At 46.4% G+C, this 21,646-nt stretch overlaps 1 protein-coding gene across 1 annotated transcript in view; it reads left to right on the top strand.

The window, feature by feature from the left end:
• foxp2 (forkhead box P2) overlaps nt 1-21,646 on the top strand; it is an 88,430-nt gene that overhangs the window by 52,902 nt on the left and 13,882 nt on the right. Inside the window, exons 4-10 of the mRNA XM_079294049.1 lie at nt 4,428-4,565; nt 6,204-6,293; nt 8,074-8,254; nt 9,507-9,795; nt 11,678-11,782; nt 17,810-17,897; nt 19,665-19,748. Coding sequence (XP_079150175.1) covers nt 4,428-4,565; nt 6,204-6,293; nt 8,074-8,254; nt 9,507-9,795; nt 11,678-11,782; nt 17,810-17,897; nt 19,665-19,748 — 975 coding nt within the window. The remainder of the gene's footprint in view (nt 1-4,427; nt 4,566-6,203; nt 6,294-8,073; nt 8,255-9,506; nt 9,796-11,677; nt 11,783-17,809; nt 17,898-19,664; nt 19,749-21,646) is intronic.

Below are 21,646 nucleotides of genomic sequence, written 5' to 3'. Positions count from 1 at the left end.
GACAATCTGGAGTATCGATCTCCCGGAGCTGAAGACACAACATGCGTTTGAGACGTGTGGCTCCGATGTGATTTTTACTTCAGTGAAACACACGAGTACTTCTTGCGGACCGCGCGCTCGAACTTCACAGCGACGCACACACCCGCCAGGCCAGCTGCCCTCTAGCTCTGGTGGTCCTCAAGTGGAGGGTCCCAGCTATCAATAATCCCGTGGCCATATTTGGCCAGTAATTGGCTCTTAAATGAGCAGTGTCAGCTGAAAGGGAGTTGAGAGGTCAGAAGTCCACAAGCTATGAGGGGGGGGGGGGGGGGGGGGGGGTCTGGGTTAGGGCCCCCTGGGAAGCTCAGGAGATTGAGATGAAATAGGGGCGGGGGGGGGCAGGTCACTCTCCTTTTTCTCTCTCGATTTCTTTCTCGCTCTTCCTGTGTGTGAAATGAAGCTAGTGGTTTAATTAGCAGTGATTCTCTCTGCCAAGGATCCACAGTAATTACCGACGAGGACTCGTCCATTTCTCATTGCAGTTATCTTTAGCAGTGTCTGTAAAGCAGCTCAGTCCAGTGCTGTACAGGAGCAACCTCTGTCGTTGATAACCGCCCCGCATTCGTTGCCCCCGCGATGTTTATGGCCGACATCTAATCACTAGTCCCCCCCCCCCCCCCCCCCTCCCCCCGCTTATTACTGCTAAGTGAATTGTACAGAAGGAAATCAAATCACAGGAATTCCTCTCATGCTGGACTTTAATTGTTTAAGTTTGAACTCTGGAACACCACTTATCTCCTGCTTTAGGTAATTTGAGTCATAAAAACCCATTGCTGTACAGATAAAGTGCCACACAGCCGAGTGGGTCTAATTGCTGGAAGTGTATTTGTCCATGAGTCCAGGCAGCAAGAGGCAGAGAGCTGCGTTAGCCAGCCAGTGGAGGTGAAGGCGTTTTCTGTTCAATGACAGCATGCCCAGTTAGATCAAGCATAACGAGAGACTCGGGTGCCAGCTTTGCCTGGAAGAGATACCGGAGCTCTCCGTGGAAGAGCTTGACCTTTTTGCGAGACATCGGACAGGCTGGTTACAGCCTGCGGGTGTAACAAGAGTGGTGTAATGATCGGCTTGTTCTGGTGAGGGCCCCACCAGTGTTTTCACATCAGGAGCCAATTTAAAGGTCCTTTGTTGGAGCTCCCCAACTTTGAAGGCAAACCACATGGCTGCAAAGTGTATGTCAATACAGCTCATGGTTCTCTTTAAGACAAGGCACACAAACAAATAGGGGTTAGAATGGTGTACACAGTTTAAAAAAAACATGTTAGCGAAGCAGGGGTTACATTTAAATGAATTCATTTGGCAATTGTAATTTGAAAACTACCCTTTCCATCCGATTGTGCTCCATTTAAAAGCAGGAGAAGCACCTTCTCTGTTATTAAGTTCCCCAGTGGGCGCATCAGCTGCAGCTAATTTGAAACGATTTAATAAATCCCATCAATGTTTTTTTTTGTGCGCTAGATTTGGAAATGTATCATTACAGTGCAGCAGAGGCAACGGCCCAATTGGGTATCATGGCGCGTGGATGTTTACGCCGCTGCCATCGTCGAGTAAATGCTCATTAATTTTATCCCGCCGTGGCAAAATCATTTCTGGGAGAGGCAATTCAGCCGCCTGCTCCTTTCAATTCACCGCTCACGTCAATCAAGCCCTCGTGCGGTATCCTGCAAAATGGAGGTGTTATATTCCTGCAATTATCATGTCATATACTCTAAAATGTAAATGAACGTGTGTGTAAAATTAAATTTATGGGTTGTCAGTGAAGAATAAGAACCAGGAGAGCAATTACTTATCTGCTTTCATCTTGGAGCCTCCGATACGTCAAGCAGAAAAGCATGCAGTTAAACGCTGGAATTAGCATTGTGCTGCACTTCACAATGGACGTGGGCCAGTGCCTTTTCTCCCCTCTTTCTTCCTCCTGCCTTTTCTCCCTTTTCCTCCCCCTCTTTTTGTTTGGAGCGCTGGTGAAATGAAGATGATTATCACCTGTAATGTCTCTGAAAAGCTCATGAACATGTGAAGGGAACTTCCCATTTTCATAGCCAGGTTGTTGTTTGTTCTTTGTTGAAGTCTTGTTTGGTTTCGCTCTCCGGTGCTGAAATCCTCACATTCTTCATTTACCGGTATCTGCCTATGAATGCTTATATTTCACAACTTACACAATGAGGAAACAGTGTGAAGTACAATTTCATTTAATTCCACTTTATATATGCGCGTGCATACGTTGGTGTTAAATCCTACATGTCTAAGCCTGCATCCCTTTTGTGAACCAAAACATCTTTGTGCAAGCATCCAATTAATAGTCTTAATGAGTGCATCACTCATGTTGTTTCTCAGCTGCACTCGTCCCATTGTCACGGCATCCAACACAAAACCAGGAGTGACTGCGGGGGTAATTACTTACCCAGCAGATGTACCTTTAAGGGTTAATAACGTTGAAGGTGTAAGCAGAGCATTTGCATAATTACACACGGACTGTTTAATTTGCAACTTTTTGACGGCTTTTGTTCAGCACTTCGCGTATTTTGTGAATGCATTTTCATCTGGTACTCTTGCATAGAGGAGTCCAGAGAAGAAAAGAGATGTACCACAACATCCTCCTCCTCCTCCTCCTCCTCCTCCTCCCACCTTAGATGGAGTCCCTTCTCTCTAAGACCCTAATGAACAATGGAGGCAGGATTTGTTTGAATATGAATATGAATGTGCAGCGGGGCCGGCTGGAAGTTGACCTTCAGCTGTGATTTTCAGTTCATCAGGATTAGTCAAGGCGGGCGATCAGGAGCCACTAATGCATAATGACTTCTAAAATGAAAAATGTGTAGTGACCATGCAAATGTCTCGGCTAATCAAAGAGGGGGGAAAACCTGGGGTGGGGGGGGGCGGGGGGCGTTGAGGAGAGGAGAGCTAAACAAGGACGTGTCAAGGCCTGACAGAGAGAGGGAGAGAGAGAGGGAGGGAGGAGAGACATGCATGGAAAGTAATCAAGGCAGCTTGATTAGCTGGCGATGAGGACAGGGATGTCTTATTGGCCCCTTGACACACCATATAGGCGAGCTACTGTCATGGCAGCTCCAATGCCAAACACTGTCGCAATTAACGTCAGCGAAGGTGTTACGACGTGTTGATGTTTTAATTGTGTTACAAAGCTTGTCTTTCACCAATCTTTCTTGACAGGATGCAACATTTCAGCGCTAAAAAAAAAAAATGCTACATGAGTACATTGTTGTGCTAGAAGAGGCCAGCGAAGTGTGCGCACGTAAGGGGAATCGACTGGTGAACCGTCACGCTCACGGTTTGATTTTGTTTTCCAAAGCACCACTCGAAAAGGCAACACAGTGTTTTCTCTTCCCCAAGAAAGTTGTTCAATTTTTAAGCAGCTGCGAGGAGCTGAAACTCCATAATGGGACTGTTGGCCCACACTCCACCCTGTTAGAATGTGTGCACACTGCACGCAATCAAAGCGCGGATGGAAACGCATCCTTTCTCGATTGATCCGCCGCCTCTGAAGTCGCTCGCGCTGCCGCCTTAGAATAATTCGGCGGAAACACAGGATATGTGTCTTTAGTTTTGTTTTTTGGCAAAGTTCTTCCACTGCAGTTTTTGACGGCTCGCATTTCAATGATTATCTCCCTAAAAATGACGTACATTTTTTTAAATGGCATGTCGGCAGAGCGCAAGACACAATTGTGCTTTTGTGAGACAGAAAAAACTGAAAAAAAGTCACTGCAGTAAGCATCGAGTAAAGAAACTTCCATCTATATAAACACAAGTGTCCATGTCTTTTTTTTTTTTTTTTAACACATCTCCCTCCCCTCCGACATAAATTTATGTTAAGGGTGAAGCCACGACCCACCTCATCATGCGGCTGATGTGTCCACTTCATCAGTGTAGTTTTAATCAACTTTTACAGTTGTGCACTCCCGCTGTTTCACCATCGCAGCACTGATAGGCGTGCCAAAGTGGGGGAGTTCAAGGGTCGTGCTAATTAAGGTCTACGTCTATTTAAATCCTCTCCTCTTTTCCCAGCGGGGGTGGAGGCAGAGAAAAATAATATGAGCAACACAAAGGCACAGCACCCATCTGTCCTTCAGCATCTCCTCTAGGCTGCCAAGCGTCACGGCCATGGGAGGCCTGCTCTCCCTACCTCTCAGTCACCAATTACTACACTCCCAGTAGATCCACGCCAGTAGGCCTGACGCACCTCTCTAATGCTCTATTTTTCCAACCTACTCTTTTTTTTTTTTTTCAACTCGTCCCTGCATCTATTTCCCACCTATGTTTTCATTGCTTACCCTTCTCCCTCTGTTTTTCACACACTTTCCGTCTCCTTTCTGCCTAACGTTCTCTCTCTGTTCTGCCTCTCGTGCCCTCCCCCCCCCCTCCCCCCCGTCCAGGTTCCAGTGTCAGTGGCCATGATGAGTCCCCAGGTGATCACGCCGCAACAGATGCAGCAGATCCTCCAGCAGCAGGTGCTCTCCCCCCAGCAGCTCCAGGCTCTGCTCCAACAGCAGCAGGCTGTAATGCTGCAGCAGGTACACACTCTCACCCTTGCATGCATGCATGCACCCCAGTAGACAAACATTTTTTGGCACAAACACGAATGGAATGCGATCCGTGTCCCGTCACACAAACATTAACTTCCACCGACCTGGAGAGACACATACACAGAACGACACGCATCCAAATCTCGACCCGCAATTACACGTTACTTCATTTAATCCTTAAAACATCGTCATCAGGCGTTGTTCTTTGTCCGACGTCCGTGCAAACATCCACACGGACCCTCCTTAACTCGTTAACCCTCCGCATCCCTGAGTCACTCCGACGCCCCGCTGTATCGCAGCCACCAGTCGCTCATGCCGACTCATAACAGCCCCGTGTCCTTGACACGCTTTACCGAGAGGAATCTGGAATTGACGTACTTGTCTCGGCGTGTCGCCGGTTCAATTCCCTGACGAGCATCCGTCAGGGACTGAGAGAGTAGGGCACAGTTGGGTTGAACACCAGGCGCTGAGTGATGGGTGACGGATGATGTAATATTTGGAATCGGCTTGAGAAAGCGCACACTCGGCACAGTCTGGTGTCAGAGTTGGAATGCATTTGTCATTCGTTGATTTGATTAAGGGAAAGAGAATTGTTTAATTAAGAGTGTCAGTCATTCTGATTATTCCTCTTCATTAAGAAGCACCCAGACTCCAGATGTGGTTTCAGTACGGCGGCGTGCAGCCTTTGCGCTGCCTTTTTCCCACAGCAAACCCACTTAAAATGTTCAGTTTGCCTGTTTTTATAGCAGTTAAGCATCCATAATCCTAAATCACAGGCTCACGACCTGTCCTCAGTCAGCGTAAGAGTGAAGTTATATTATTGATTTATGTTGATTAAGTGACGACAGCAAGAGTTACAAAACAGGCTCCCAAGAGCTCACTATTATTGTCGATAAAATCATATGGATATTTATATGGCAGTTAGCAGAGAACCATGTATTCCATCGGCCTGTTTCATGAACGTCTCTTTCAGGCCAAAAAGCCATCTTGAAGATGATATGAAATACAACTGAAATCACTGTGTAAATAGCCGTCATAGCATGTGTGTTAAAGGTATCAGTTCAATGTGGCGAACCTGTTCCTGAGAGGGTTCATTCTGTTCATTTCAGCTCCTCCAAAGGAAGCCAGTGCACTCTGGCAGCCAAATGCGTAGTTACTATGATGAATTGTTGCCCCCCTACAGAACGGTGGGACGATTAAAAGTCCATATGGAGAGGACTGTGAACGACAGCAAGGATACAAATGCCAAAAGCAGTCGAAGATGTTATTTACAATGCGAAACAGTGTATGCATCACCAACATGTGCAGGCTTAGGAGTAAATGTCGACTTAATTATTAGGGATCTACATTGAGGTTGTTGTTTTTTTAGCATGTGAATCTATTTGAATTAGTAGTACAACCGCAAATTGACATCACGTCTGAGTAATATCATTTAGAAAAATGAAAATAAATACATCTTAAAGCAACCCTGCTTCATGGCCTTTGAATACAGCAGCATTGTTTCGGGTTAAACATTTGCATTTGACGCAGTTTAGAGATGTGTACTTAGACGAATATGGATTTACCCATTCTCTTACTCTTCACTCTTTCGCCGTCTCTCGTGTGTGTGTGGGTGTGTGTGTGCAGCAACACCTGCAGGAGTTTTATAAGAAACAACAGGAGCAGCTTCATCTGCAGCTTCTCCAGCAGCAGCACCCTGGCAAGCAGGCTAAAGAGGTATGTGCACCACATGCACACTTATTGTCACCTGTGATGTTTCTACACAACCGATGATTCCAAATGAGTACAAAACCATTAGATACGTTAAAAACAAATGGGAAATTCGATTATTCTCTCCAGATGATGGGATTTCTTGGTTTTTATTTGAACAAAATCACTCACTCGCTCGCTGATTTAAAAGGCAGACCAGAGACAAAGGGTCCTCGGTCGAAACTCGTTAATGAAGTGTTCCTGCAAACGTAACAACACATGCACCGCCGCCAAAGTTACAGCGTACGGCGCCCATAAATCACATTGACAGGCAGCCGGTCGACGCGACAGACATGGCTCCGTCTCGTACTCTTTGGCTGTCGGAGAAGAAGAGACGAGCAAGACAGCCTGAGCCACATTGAGCATCGTCGCGTTTGAGAGGCAGTTCCAGGGCCACATCCAGGCAACACTGTACGAAGCAGTTAAATTGATCAGAAAAAAAGGTATCACACAACACACACTCGGCCTTTCAGGTTTCCCCTCTCTCTCTCTGCGTCTCCTCATTATGCTGCCCCTACAGGAAGCTGCAGCTGACCTCCCGGCGGCTTTGTTTCTGTTTGGATTTGTGAATAGAGTTTTTCAGGGGCCCCCGCCATCAAATATGGAATAGAAATTGCTCCCTTATTTCTCTTGAGGCAGGGTGTGGGGGGGGGGGGGGGGGGGGGGCGGTGGTGTGGACAAACTGCCTTCCTCCATCACTCCATTATGCAGCCTGTTTTCCAGTGAGCGCATCACAAGTTTTACCCCCCCCCCCCCCCCCAATGCTTTTGAACGTCCACCGTGATGCTGACATACAGAAAGACGTAAGCATACCATGCTGTGTGCACATACACGTGTATATGGAGAGGAGAGGAGCGCAAAATACTGACAAACATCAACATCACAGCCAAAATGTGACCTTTGTGCGTCCTCTCTTTTTGACATCACAGGCTGGAAGGACTGAACGTGTTCCATCAAATCTAATAGTGTGCACTTATAGCCAATTACGACCTGCGTTTTCAGATTCAAAGCTTTTTGTTTCCCCCCCCCTCCTAAAAATTCACTCCCTCTCTGACTTGTTTTGCTGCGGTCACTGAGTTTGGTGTTTTTCGTTTTGTTGTTGTTTTTGTTTTGCACGGCGCTTACGCAATTGGCTTTCTGGCCCAGCGATAAACAACTGTGTGAGGCAGCGAGGAGAGCTTCAACGGGAGAGAGAGCGGGGGGGGGGGGGCGATGTGCGTGCATGTGTTTGCACTTGTGTCTGTGCATTCACACGCGTGTGATGCTGTAAATCTCTCATTCTGCCAGCTCCCTCTGGCCACGTAAGCTGTAACAGACCATCAGTGAAGGCGAGAAAATGAACTATCATGGGTGTTGGAGGGGGTTGTGGGATGGGGGATTATACCAGAGGCTTAGTATCATACACAATCACAAGCCACGTACACTGATGGGCTTGAGAGCTGGTATATCAGTCTGTGTGTGTGTGCTCACAGGCATCAACACTGTGGTACAGCCCAAAAAACTGGAGGGAAGACTAAGTGAGCACAAACAGAGAGGGAGAGCGTGCGGAGGTATCGCTAAGGTCACGGCAGAGGCGAGTGAGCTCAGACTCTCTCCACGCACAGCGCAAACACCGCTCCGTCTTCTCTCTCCTCTCCCACTAGTCAGTTGTGAATTTGTCTGTAATTTTCCCCTCCCTCCTCTTCTTCTCTTCGCTCCTCTCTTGCTCCTCTCCTCCTCCTCCTCCTCCTCCTCCTCCTCTCTATAGCAACAGCAGCAGCAGCAGCAGCTGGCCGCCCAGCAGCTCGTCTTCCAGCAGCAGCTCCTGCAGATGCAGCAGCTCCAGCAGCAGCAGCACCTGCTCAACATGCAGCGGCAGGGCCTGCTGTCGCTGCCCGGGCCCGCTCCCGGCCAAGCCGCCCTTCCCGGACAAACCCTGCCCCAGCCAGGTAAGAGGAAGAGGAGGGGAGGGGCCGTGAGGGAGAAGAGGGAGGAGGGAAAAGTAGTCGTGTTGTAGTCTGGAGCATGTGACTTGCAACAGTGGTCACATGCTTCCTGTGTTTAGCCCGCAGGTGTAAGTTTCTGCTTCTTTCCTTCCTGTCAGATTTCCATCTCACATCTCCCCGTCTGTCCCGTTCCTCTTCTGTCTTTCCATCATTCCTGTTTTTGTTGTTCTCATTGGTATGCACCTCCTGCGTTATCTCTAAGTATGTCTGTATGTCTGCTTGCCCCTCATTGGTATGCTCTTCTACCATCCACTTTGTCCCTAACTCTCCACATGATCGTTTTATTTTGTCTTCCATTCTTCCTATCTCTCTCTCTCTCTCTCTCTCTCTCTCTTCTTGTCTGATTGTGGCTTTCTTTGTCTACTTCTGTTTCTCTCTCAGCTCTGCCTACGTTTGTGTTTGTTGTTTTTCCCATCTCTGTTCCTATTCCCCCGCTCCCCAGCCCCCTCCTTCCTTTCCCCGGGTTGTTGTTGTTGTTGTTGTTGTTTACTGCCTTCACTGAGAGCCAGTGAGAGGAGAAAGAATAAAAGGACAGCGAGAGAGAGAGGGGAGAGCAGGCTCCATTTTCTTCTGCTGAGCCAAGTAAACACCTATGTTTGTTGTTTACCGCCAAAATGGCGCTGAGAGAAAACAACAGGGGGGGGGGGGGGGGGGGGTTAGAAGGAAATCAAAGTAAGTGAATATTGCCTGATTAGTTCCCAAGCTGAAAACAAGCAGTTGGCAAATCTGGTTTATCTCAGATAAAAACGTGCACACACTCATTGCAATCAAGGTTCTGTCGTTCCTCCTTGTTGAAAACACAACACATCTTTGACACTGAGGTCGACATGAGTGATCTTTCAGCAAGTTTTTAAATCATGACTTACAGGGGCAGAGAAGAAGAACACTCTCGCGTTCATTGAGCAGTGCAGTATCAGTTCAAAGTCAGGTCGGCAGTGAAGCAGCATCGGATGAGAGTCTCACTGAGGGCAAGGCCGTGAGTCATGCGGCTTTATGCAACTTTTATGGCTGTTGGATAAAGTTTGCAGAGTTTAGGCTTTAGTCTCTTTCGTTGAGCAGCCATATTGATACAAAACTGGATACATTTGATTCAATTGTCTCTTTTTCTCATCTACTCCCTCCTCAACCCCTTTTTACTCTCCTCTCCTCTCTGTCCTTCCCTGTCTTGCCTCCTGTGCCCTCTCAATCCTTCTAGCTGGCCTGAGCCCAGCAGAGCTCCAGCAGTTGTGGAAGGATGTGACCGGAGGCGGCGGTCACGCCATGGAGGACAACTGCATCAAACACAGCAACAGTGGCACCGGCAGCGGCGGCGGGGGTGGCGGCGGTTTAGACCTCTCCACCAACAACTCCTCCTCAACTACCTCCTCCTCCAATCCCGCCAAAGCGTCGCCGCCCATCTCTCACCATTCCATTGCCAACGGACAGTCCCCCGCCCTCAACCACAGAAGAGAGAGGGAACGGGAACGGGAACGGGAGCGAGAGAGGTAAAGCAATTGAAATGCCCCCCACACACACACACACACACACACACACACACACCTTTTTGATGCAGCAGCAAGGAAAGAAAGCGGAGAAGATGAAAAGTTTGCAGCGGCTTGTTTTCTACCCGTCACACGAGCTTGTTTTTGTTTTCTGTGCCATGATTCCATGTAGGAGCACATCAGAACGCCGCACTCCCATCCGGAGTATTTGTCTTCGTTTAAAATCACAGCATTGATGCAACGGGGGGAAACGAGATGTTTTGTTTGTTTGTTCAATAGTTTATTAGTGTCTGGGTAATATTAAAAAGGTAACAGCCTTGTTCTCCCAGGGGAGCACGCGTGCCATTGAACGCACTTAGCTTGCACACGCATATCAAACGCAGGGAGAGGAAGCCATGCAGGCAGGCGCACTTACAACAAGCCTCTCTGGCAGGCAAGACGAGGTAACCTCCTTGTACATTCAGTATTTAGTGCTTTCTCTCGCTTTTTTTCTCTTTCTTTTGAAAATTACCTTCTCTGCTTGCTTGTCATGTAAACAGAATACGTGATGCCTTGAGTGGCGTTTCCAGGATGTTTATCCTTGTGATGGCGTCTTTTATAAATGCACCCAGCACCAAAACACCGACTGTTCACATATCTGCCTATCTAGCCCATGCATTATTCAAAGGCTTTTCTTGGGCGATATTATAATAAGGACTTAGGGTAGCAGTGTGCGTGTGTTCCTGTGTGTGGATGCTGGGTAGAGGCTCACACTGGAGGTGGAAGTGCTGTGTAATTGGTTTAAAGTAGATGCTATCTCTCCAGCGCCACTAAAAGGAGGCTTGAAAAAGATACCTTTAGTAGGACGACAGAGGGAAAGACAGAGGTTGGGAGGGAAGGAGAAGAGAGGGAAGAAGAAGAAGAAAATACGTTTTATCTGCCTCTGTCCCGAGGGGTGTGTGGTGTCTCATAATGATCGAACAAGGAGTATTGTCAGGAGCACTGCTTACTAACATGCCATGGATCGATGTGGGGAAAGCCCCTCTGTAAAACATAGTGTGAGCTCTGCCAGCACTAACACACACACACACACACACACACGTATTCTTGGGCCACACACAGGCACGCCGGCACATAACGGTCGACCACACACACGCATGCACAGGCCGAACCAACAAGCAGACACACGGACAGACGCACACGCCAGCGCCAAGCCTAAAGGTTAAACTGTCATCTTTAATAGGATGTGCTGTCTCGGCAGGGTCGTAACTTATTTGGGTGCCATTTGAAGAAACGCCAGAGCACCCCTGCCCCCACTGTCCTCAAAGAACATAAGTTACACAAGAGTATTAATCTCCTGATGAAAATGATATGGCTGTCTGGATTTTGAATGTTTGCTTGAAAGCGTCCACCCCTCCTCCCCCGTAACGGCTTGACAAGAGGGGACGGTGGCTGCAGATCCTTCTAGACTCCCATCGGGGACGTTCGCTCACACATTCGTCTCCGCTGCCTCTCAGTTAATGGAGTAGCCTATCGTGGTCTTTCTTTGACTGATTGGAGAGGAACTGTTCGCGACGGTAACACACTGTATTGTTTCTCGCACCCGAGTGTTCAAAGGTTTCCCATTTTAATCGGCCAATATATTTGTATGTTTCTCTTTCACTCTGGCTTTCCTTTCTATCTTTGGTTATTGACCAATTCAATACCTGACCTGTTTGACCGCTTTCTTGTTGATTGTCACCTGACATGCACAGAACTCCTCAAGCCTTTGCAGATTCCGTCATGAACTCCATGCTACCCTCTCCTTCTCGCGCTCCTGACCTGCCTTCCCTCTTCTTCTCCTTTTTTTTTTTGTTGCTTTCTTTGTCGGCTTATTTCTTGTTTTCTCTCTTGTCTTTTGCTTCAGTTCACTACATGAAGAAAGTGGAGGGACCCACCCCCTGTATGGTCACGGTGTGTGCAAGTGGCCCGGCTGCGAGAACATCTGCGAGGACTTCGGACAGTTTTTGAAGTAAGAGCCCACTGCAGTGACATTTCATTGGTGTCTGTACATCTATTTTACACACACACACACACACACACACACACACACAGCATCCCCTTTCTGTGGCTACAGAGTGGCCTGACAAAGAAAGCATCACCGCCTTTCAAAGAGTGCATTTTGACCTTCCAGACAGCCGGTTGACAGGGTTCAGCTCTGGCAGTGCAGGATGCACACCAACTCTGATCCATAACAAATCTCCTTCCTGGCGTGGAAGGCCCTGATAGGTTTGTGGAAAAGCGTCAAAAGCTAATGGCAACTCGCACGGCCGCACACTTACCTCCACAACAAAGGCCCCCATTCACTGTTGTCATGGTGCAGGCGCCAGAGCGAATTAACTCTTCATGCTCCATCAACAATTTAGTTAATTAGCTCATTTGTAATTGGCCGGCTTTGTTGCCAGGATGTTAGTGGGGGGACATCAAAGGAAGAAGGTGTTTGCAGCACTGCCGATTACAGGTTATCACATTGCCACTCACCAAGAACCTCTCTCCCTCTCCCTCTCTCTCTCTCTCCCTCTCTCTCACTCATACACACTATCACTCTTTTCCTGGCTCCCTGCTCCCACACAGAGAAGAAAAGAAAGGGAACGCTTTCATTTGAATATTCTAATTAGATTTGTAATTAACTGTGAAATAACGATCTGGCGAGTGTTTTTCACGGGCTGTAAATGTCCATGTGAATTCACATAAACTGCTGAAATCAGGACATTGTTCGGGTGTATTTTCCAAATTATGCATTTCTCTACAGTGTAGTGACTGTAATAAGTTGCAGAAAGCTAAAAAAAAAAATGTACTGACACAATAAAACTAGTCCACCCATGGGGGAGCCGCTGCAGGATTTAGGTCAGGCTTTCACTAATTCTACAGCAGCTTCTGAATTATAGCTAAAAGGTGTATCTGTGAAAGGATGTGACTCTAATATAAAAAAACGAGTGTTTACCAGTATTTGAAAGACGCAGCCAGACATGACGTGAAGCTGCATTTTCACACTCTATCAACACATACAGCACACTCAAAGGAACAATAACAGTGATGGATTTAAATGAATCAGAGGTGAATATATATATATATATATATATACAGTGTATATCCCAACTATTGCCTGACAAGTGTGTTTGCTTATCCCCTTTGGAAAATGTGTCACAAGTCAATGCCAAAATCCGTTTTCTTCAGCCAACGCAGCACATCCAGCTCGTATGATTTTAGAAGCCGTGCTTATGAAAAGCCAGTTTGCTGCGTGCACGGCATCGTCCAACACTGGACCACACGTCCACAAGTCCAGGTGGAAGACTTTGCCTTGCAGCTCGGGAACAAACGTGAGTGTGTGAGGAGGCAAGCCTGTATAAGATTAGCAGGTTTTCTGATTTCTTGTCCTATCACCTCAGTGCACTTACTTCAAGAAGACATCCGGCTGTCCCTCTGCACCGTGCGCTCTGTTCACGCGCAAACAGAACCTAAGTCTGTGTGCACTGAGGATACTGTGTCTAGGTAGCTTAGCATGGTTATTTAGGCGAGGGGCCCGAGACGCACTGTAGAAAGCGATGTGCCTGTGAATCCGGTAAGCTGGTAAGCCAGTGCAAAAAGGATGCACGGCTGCAAAGACAAACTGAGCGACGCGAGCGATGCAGACAGAGAGAAAACAGGTCGATTTCAAACTTTAAAGCGAGAGCACAGGTTGGCAGACTGTTTTGTAAGAACGCTTGCCAGAACATTGGCTGCTACAACACAGAACAGTGTCTTGGTTCAGCTCCCCCCCCCCCACACACACACACACACACACACACATCCCTGCAATGTCAGAGGCTGGCTCCATACTGTAACCCAGCCAGCACATGAAAACAGGCACCAACAAAGAAGGCAGACTCGTCATCAGAACAAAGATGGCTGCTCGGTGGCGTGCCTTGGAGCAGTGATTGTCGGTGTCAGAGGGAGTCCTTTTATGTTTCCGGAGATGCCAGTCGGCTACACACACACACACACATACACACACACAGGCACAGTTTAAACGGGGTTACATAAAGCGGGTGTCAGATTTAGATGACAGTTTAGATGTTGGTAGTTGGGAGCGGGGAGGGAGGGGGGGAGGGAGGGGGGGGGTGCCCAAGTCAAGCTGGCGTCTCGTAGCTCGCTGTAGGGGCTCAGCGGCGGTGACACGTTTAGTCATCCGTTGTTTTGTTGCATGAGGAAACTTGTCAAGATCAGCATTTAATAGCTCTTCAGTGCGCTTTTAAGTGTTCTCACCTGGAAAAGGTAGCCGCGAGGTGGCTGGCACCCTGAATTAGCTCTCTGAAGTTCAAAATGAAATAATATTGCTTGGGAATGTTTCTGGAGTGGTGGGTGTTGGTGGTTTTGTGTGTGTGTGTGTGTGTGTGTGTGTGTACTTGCGTTAGAAACAGAAGAAATACAGAGGGTGAAACATGAATACTATTAGTGCATGTGCTGGAGCTATTTGTGTGCCTTTATGGGAGACACAGAAAATAGAGAATGCAATTAATGCTTGAACATTAAGCCACTTCACATGCACCATTTTGCATATCTGTATAAAGCCATGCCTGTACGAAACCTTCGTCTTACTTACTGCAGTTTATATAACGACTACAACACTTGTGGATATAAATCACTCCTGTTTTCAAGCTTCTCTAAGCTTAAAAAAAACAACCAGATTGTTGTTTTTCTTCTTCTATACATACATGTCGTGTCCCCCCTCTTTTTTGGCCTTTCACCGTGGTTATCAATATCCTCCCACCTCAATAAAATGCAATCTTATCCCGACATAAACAGATAATTGCTCCCACACACACACACACACGCTGAACTCTTCCACTCTCTGTCACCCATCTGCTCTCCTTATTCCTGGCAGGAATGCCGGCTCCATGTTAAAATGGCAAGCTCGGCCGCTAACGCCAACCACTGTGTCTGTAACCCACTGCTAATTAAACCCACAAGGCTGTAGCCAAGTGTAGCCGTCTCAATGTAATGTACACACACACACACACACGCACACTGTGGAGGCAGGCCCCTGGATAGCTGAGCTCCCCTCCACATGTCTGCTGCACTGTGACAAGACCTTTAAAACGGAGGGCATTACTTATGCACCACCACCATGGGGAGTGTGTGTGTGTGTGCGTGTGTGTGTGTGTGTGTGTGTGTATATACTCTTGTTTATGCATGCCGGTAGGTGTGCAATGTGTGTGTAGTTACATATGAGTGTGTATGCATTAGTTTGTGTTTGGTATCGGTGTGTGTTTGTGTGTCACGTGCACAGTTTGGGGGCCTAACGTGCTGGTCTCTACTGGGCCTTTGTAGCCCCTGATAATACACACAGACAATTAGAAAAGGTGCACCATCAATATCTGCTGGCTTGAGTAGATTTATGTTTGGGCCCTTAGTGGACGTTGATGGCCTATACATATTCATATGCACAGCTGTGGGGGGAAACCTTTGAGATGTTTTGTTCCCTTCTCTTAAGCGAGTAGAGAAACTGCAGCATCCAATAAAAAAAGAAATCGTTATCAACGTCTGTGTCTCACCTCTCCCTCCCCCCTCCCTCTCTATTTATCACTCTCTTTGTCTCTTTATTTGCTCTGAGTTCTCTACCTTTGCCACATCCCTCTGTTTCCATCTCCATTCCCTTTCTTCCCTGTTCACACATGGTCTCTTCATCACACGAGTAATTCCCTCTTCAAGGCAGAAATCGATGTTGCTCTAAACTGTCAACATAAACAGCAGCCAGCCAGGCCTGACAGTGAGACCTCGACCTCTAGGTCTAACCGATTACACCTGGATGCTCCAGTTAGTTATGAGTCACTTCGACTCTTTTGTTTTTCTATTTCCTCGTACAAAATGTTGTTTGTTTTCACCTGCAGATGATTTAGATGTGTTCATAATTACAGGACCAGCGACCAAACGGCAGCAAGGATCAGAGCTACAGTGTAATGACAAGTGGAGAAAAAGAAATCATACGACAGCGATGGGATGGAGGGAGATAAAATAAGAGATGGGAATAACACAAAGTACTTTTTTGCCCACATTTCAGTAAATAAGGCATCCTTTCATTCATGTTTTCTGTCTGCCCCCCCCCCCCCCCCCCTCTTTGTGCAGCATTATTAATGCACACTAGGACACTGCCATTCGAATATTTCATAAATGCATGCGGTAATCTGGCTGTAATCGCCTCGCTAACTGGCCAGCGGTGGAAGGTGTGAGTGTGGAACTAGCTGGAGCGCCATCGAGAGGCCTCATCACGATCACACGCAAACACACACACACACACACACACATTGACAACATGTGAGGAAAAACAAGCAGCTTGTCGATGAGAGGCAAACTGAATAAAGATTTTTACCCTCCTCTCTCTCTCTTTTTTTTTTTTTTTTGTAATGAGGTATCTTCAGGGACAGCGAGCAGCCCGCTCCGTGCTTTTGAAGCAGCTGTAATTCATGACACACGCCATACATCAAGTGCATAAGATAGCATTATGGGCAGTGAAATGAAAAGGGTATTTGCAACATTAGTTCCCTCATCCTGCGAGGGACGTGATTAAATGATGAATGTAATGCCCCCTTTTTGCATGCGCATTCTGAAACAGCAATTAGGCACAGGGCTGGAGAAATCCACCAGTTCGTCCCTCCCCTCATCCATCCCACTCCCCACCCCTCCTTTTTTTTTTTTTTTTTTTTTAATGCAACCTCATTCTTGATTTATAATGAAAAAAAATTCTGAGCATTCGACCTGAAATGGTGACAAAAGTATGAGCGGGGATGAGATGGACTGCTTCTAAATGTGTGCAGTGTAATTGAAAGGTACAGAGCTATTGTGATTACAAATGTTCTATTCAGCTTTTGATTGGCAGCCCAAGAAGAATCCGGCTCAATGAGTTCTTGTTTTGCAGATAAACAAGAAGTGAGGGGTGTGGAAGACAATCGAGGAGAATGTGGTGCGCGTGTGTATTTCTGTGCGTGTGCGGCAATCAGTGTTTGCGCAAGTTCATGATAATGTAAGTGAGTGTGTGTGTGTGTGTGTGTGTTCTTAGATAAAGCGAAAGCCAGGGAGAGAGGGCGAGAGAGAGAGATTTTGTTCTCCCTCTAATGCACTGGAGGCAGCGCTGTAAATGATCATTGAAGGGTCTGCAAGCTAACCTATAATTACTGGAGATAAAGTGGCAGCTCTGGCATTTCATAAGCATGCCTCCTCAAAGCTTGCTTTGTGAGTTTGTCACCAATGATCATTTAGATAGAGGCTCATTACCCAGCATCACAACACTTTAGAAACCCCTTTCGCCCCATATTTGCACGCTCGCTTGTGTGTGCATATGTGTGCTTTACCCAGGAATAAAGGTCTATCTTAATGGCGAGGCTCTTTTGTTTCCGACAGACGAAATCCAATCAAGACAAAAAAAAAAAGAAGCTCATTGACTGTTATGGCTGTCTGGCTGCCTTTTTCCTTTTAATGAGGCGAACACACCAGATACATTTAATATGTCTGCTGCTGGATAATGCACCTTCAGTGGAAGAGCTGCTTTTGTGTGTCAAATGTTGCCCGGGTGTTAAATTGTGTGTATTGTTTTCGGTAAACGGAAGGAGACAAAGTCGTTCTGCTGGGCAAGCATCTTTTATTCTCTGCAGAAAGCAGCGCTCGGGGTGGTGCTGAAGTTAGCCATCTCAACTGGCACGGGCCCATTGTCATGTAAAACGTGGCACCACACACACCGTCGTGTTGCTTCTAATTACCTCGTTTCAGAGTGGAACAATGGTTCCTAACAGTATCCTATAGATGATTGTCCCAGTATAGAAATATTATCATTAAAACAAAACAGTGGTGAAGTTGATACTGTAATTATCATCCTCCGCCATTTGGACCATGGTGAAAATGAATGGAGTTTGCTGTCCTCTGCTGTCTTTGACATATTTGATAGATTTTAATTTTCTCTCTCTCTCTCTCTCTCTCTCTCTCTCTCTCTCTCTCTCTGTGTCTCCCTCCCTCCCTCCACCTCCAGGCATTTAAACAGTGAACATGCCCTCGATGATCGGAGCACAGCCCAGTGTCGAGTCCAAATGCAAGTCGTACAGCAGCTGGAAATACAAGTAAGTTTTCTGTCGAGTAATACAGAGCAAAAAACACACCTCAGTGCAGATTTGGAACAAAGCTATATGTATTGTCACACGTTCTTTTTGCCATTGTCCCATTCTACGATATCGCGAACTCGTTTCTCATTTAAGTCACTTTATCATCCAGTGACAACAAATTTTTCCGAAAGTTATGTGAGCGAGAGAAAGGCCATACTGTGGTCTGCTTAATACTTCCAGACGAGCAGGACATGCTGAATTCAACAAAGCCACTAAACAAAGGAATCCTCAGGCCTTACAACCAAAGCCATTATGGCTGTTTTAATTGAATTAAGCGTGTGCTTTATTTTCCTCTGCTTTCTTTTCCTCTTTCCAATTAATAGCGAGCGCATCTCTCCCGCTCTGCCGTGTTAATTAACTGCACTTTGCACCTGAAGAAAGCTCAAAAGGAGGGAACTATTTCCAGTAGGTGGAGCGTGACCTTATTAAGAAGTCACGCTGGCTCGATAATGAGAGCGCTGATTGAGCGACATTATTACTCAGCACTGCCGACAACCGCTCCCCCTTCCTTTGAGAAACAAATAGATACGTATGTTTTTTAAACTAGCCTCAAACAAAGTGTCGGCTGGAAATATCCAGTCTGCCAGTTGAAACCGGGCCATCGTGCTTTGCACGGCAAGCGTGTTTTGGGTCAGACACAAAAATGATCATAATTAAAATCAGATCAATGCTTTATGATTTAACGGTAAAAGGGTTTACGTTCTGACGAGATCCATTTGGAACTTGTGTTCTCTTCCTAGTAAAGCCGAGCATTTCCTCACCCACATACGTATCTTCTGGTGTGATAAGCAGTTTATATTTAATTGTTCGGCATCTGGTCTTAAAAGTAAATAAATTCTGTTGGCCTGTCAAAAAAAAAGGATTTATGTTATTTTATTTCATTTTCTGTTTGTTTTTTTTGTCATTGAAAGGAATCTATTGAAGCTTGTGCTTTACAGTGTGACCAATTACAGTGCACTTGTGTTGTCTTGTCCTGTCTCTTCTCTTTCCTCCCTTTTCTTTCATTCCTTACTCCCACCATCCCTCTCTTCCTCTTTTTTTTTTTTCCACGAGAGCCGTCACTAGTAATGAGGCCCAGCTCTGTCTGAGTGTGCACCTCTGTGTGTGTGTGTGTGTGTGCACGCCTACTCGCGTGTGTGTTTCTCCGTGTGTTTGGTTCTTGTGTGTGTGTGTGTGTGTGTTAAGGGTGTTTGGGGGGGGGGGGGGTTGAGCCTTTCACTTGGTCCAGTCCCTGTCACTCCCTGTGAATTAGATTGATGATAGACGATGGCCAGGACCACTAACTGGACCGGGGAGGCGGGGGCCGCCTGGCACCCTGTTTGGAAGACCCCTTCACCTCTCAGCAGCGGCTGGCTGCGCTCCATCCCCCCAACGGTGTCCACGGGACTTTGAGCAGACGCTCAGCACCACCTAATTTATGGCCCAACTAGCTTGTTACTGTCAGAGTCTCGCTGACCTAAATTCTGCTATTGACAAAAAGATGAAATGCTATTTGTTTGGCCTGACCTGTCTGCACCCTGTCCCTCCCCCCCCCCCCCCAACCTCTTGTTCCCCTTACAAGCCCGGCAGAACCGTCTCTTTCTCGCTCGGTTTCTATGAAACATCTTTCTTTCTGTCTGTCCACCACCCCAAATGTTATGTCTCATGTTATTTATTCTCCTCCTCCTTTCTGTTCCTCTCCTCTAATCTACCCTAATGTACTCTCTTCTTCTTCTCTCTTAACAGCTTTCTAAAGAACGTGAGCGTCTTCAGGCGATGATGGCCCACTTGCACATGCGGCCCTCGGAACCCAAGTCATCTCCCAAACCAGTGAGTGCATATTGCTCTGGCCACCGTTAACAGACTCGGCTGTGAATGAGGGCCCCCGCACAGAAAATGAACAGTTTAACCACGCGGCAGTTGTGTGAGCGACGGAAGATGAAGGGGGGGGGGGGGGGGGGGGGGGGGGGGATGGGATTTGTGATACAAAGTTCTATCTGCTGTATCAGGTATTGTGCGACCGTGAGAGGACAATAGAGTTCGCGAGTGTATTAGATGGCAGTGGAGTCCTCGTCTAAAATACGGGGTCATTTCTTCGTGATGGATATAATAGCCAAAACAACCTGTTGGCTGCTGATGACTGTTTGGCTCGGTCGGCTGCGGCAGCACTCCAAAACGGAATGAGAGAGGAGAAGACATGTCATTTTAACAACAAACTCCTGTAAATTACAGCCGAGTGGAGAACGATGGTGTGGTGTTGACATAAATACCAGCAGTGCTGCTGGAATTGGTCGCAGAAAAGAAATGGCCCGAAATTGTGAAAGGGGTCCTCGAAGAAGTGAAAAGATGTCATTCGGCGTTTTCTTTCTCTCGCCGTTTACTTTCAGATGGACATGATTATGAATACACGTCTCACAACCAGTGTTTGAATTTAATAAGATGATACATTTGAGCAAACGTTATTTCTTTCCAGTTTTAGACGTTTTTTTTAAAATACTTCAGAGCAAAACATTGTTGGCGTGTTTCTGCTGCTTAGTAAGTGCCTACTTTCAATGGAATCATTTTCCTCATCACCTCTCATCATAGAATGTAGATAATCACAAGATAGCATAATTATCCCATAATTCCATCAGGAATCAAACTCCCTTTTTATTATTCAATCTCTCTCTCTCTCTCTCTCTCTCCTTCTGTAGCTTTTTTTTGTTTAATCTTCAAAACTCCAGCAGCTTGGCTCCTTCTCGCCCAATAAAGAATTTTGCAGTCTATAATCCACGCCTGAATATGAATGAATGACGCTTATGAAGTATTGCATTACATAAAGCACACATGAAAGCGCGGCTAATTGCATTTGATGGTGGGGGCAATTCAGACCGAATTCTTAAACGAACAGTTAAGTCCTCAGTTTTAAGGCTCCCCCGCTTTTTAAGATGAAGACTTGGCGCGGCGAACAACATGCGTGCGTGTGTGTGTGTGTGTGTGTGTGTGTGTGTGTGTGTGTGTGTGGCAAAAGTGACCAGACATAACAAAAGAGAGATGCTTGTCTTTATTTTGAATTTAGTTTCCATATTTCCAGTATGTGAGTGTTTATCAAATTCTCTTTTGAGCAAAATGCTGTTGGGATTTCACAGACTCTAGTCTGGTTTGGTTGCATGTAGAATGCAGGGAATGAGCAATCATATTATACACACACACACACACACCATTTGCAAAAAGACTGACCATAATTAGTAGTTTTCTGAAAGCAATGTCCAGTACATGGCTGTAGTTATTGTTTTATTTAGATGTTTTTGACTATTGGCTGTGTATATACATTCTATTGTGTTATTGTTTCATGTTGTTGTCTAATGTTGTGCACCACCCGCCATGACGAATTCCTTGTATGTGAAACATACTCTGGTAATAAACGGTTGTGATTCTGATTCTGATTCTGAAATGTAATAATAATACTTCTATTAATAAACTTTGTTCATACAGCACTCTGAACTGTGTTACAAAGTGCTTCACAAAAGGAAAGGAAACCAAACAAGATCAAATGAGAATAAGGCCAAAGGAAACGAAGACGGTAACGATTAGATAAATGGGAATAAAAACAGTATAAATCAAAAACGTTCACAAATAGATGGATGTACTTTCTCAACTGTACTCGGTATATATGCACCAGCCCTCACTGTGTAGCGGCTCATTACAGCTAAGTGGGCATATAATTATCATCTGCAAACGCACACGCA

The sequence above is a fragment of the Melanostigma gelatinosum genome, assembly GCF_949748355.1.
Source record: "Melanostigma gelatinosum genome assembly, chromosome: 22".
NCBI lineage: Eukaryota > Metazoa > Chordata > Actinopteri > Perciformes > Zoarcidae > Melanostigma > Melanostigma gelatinosum.
This window is presented reverse-complemented; position numbering and strand designations above follow the sequence as displayed.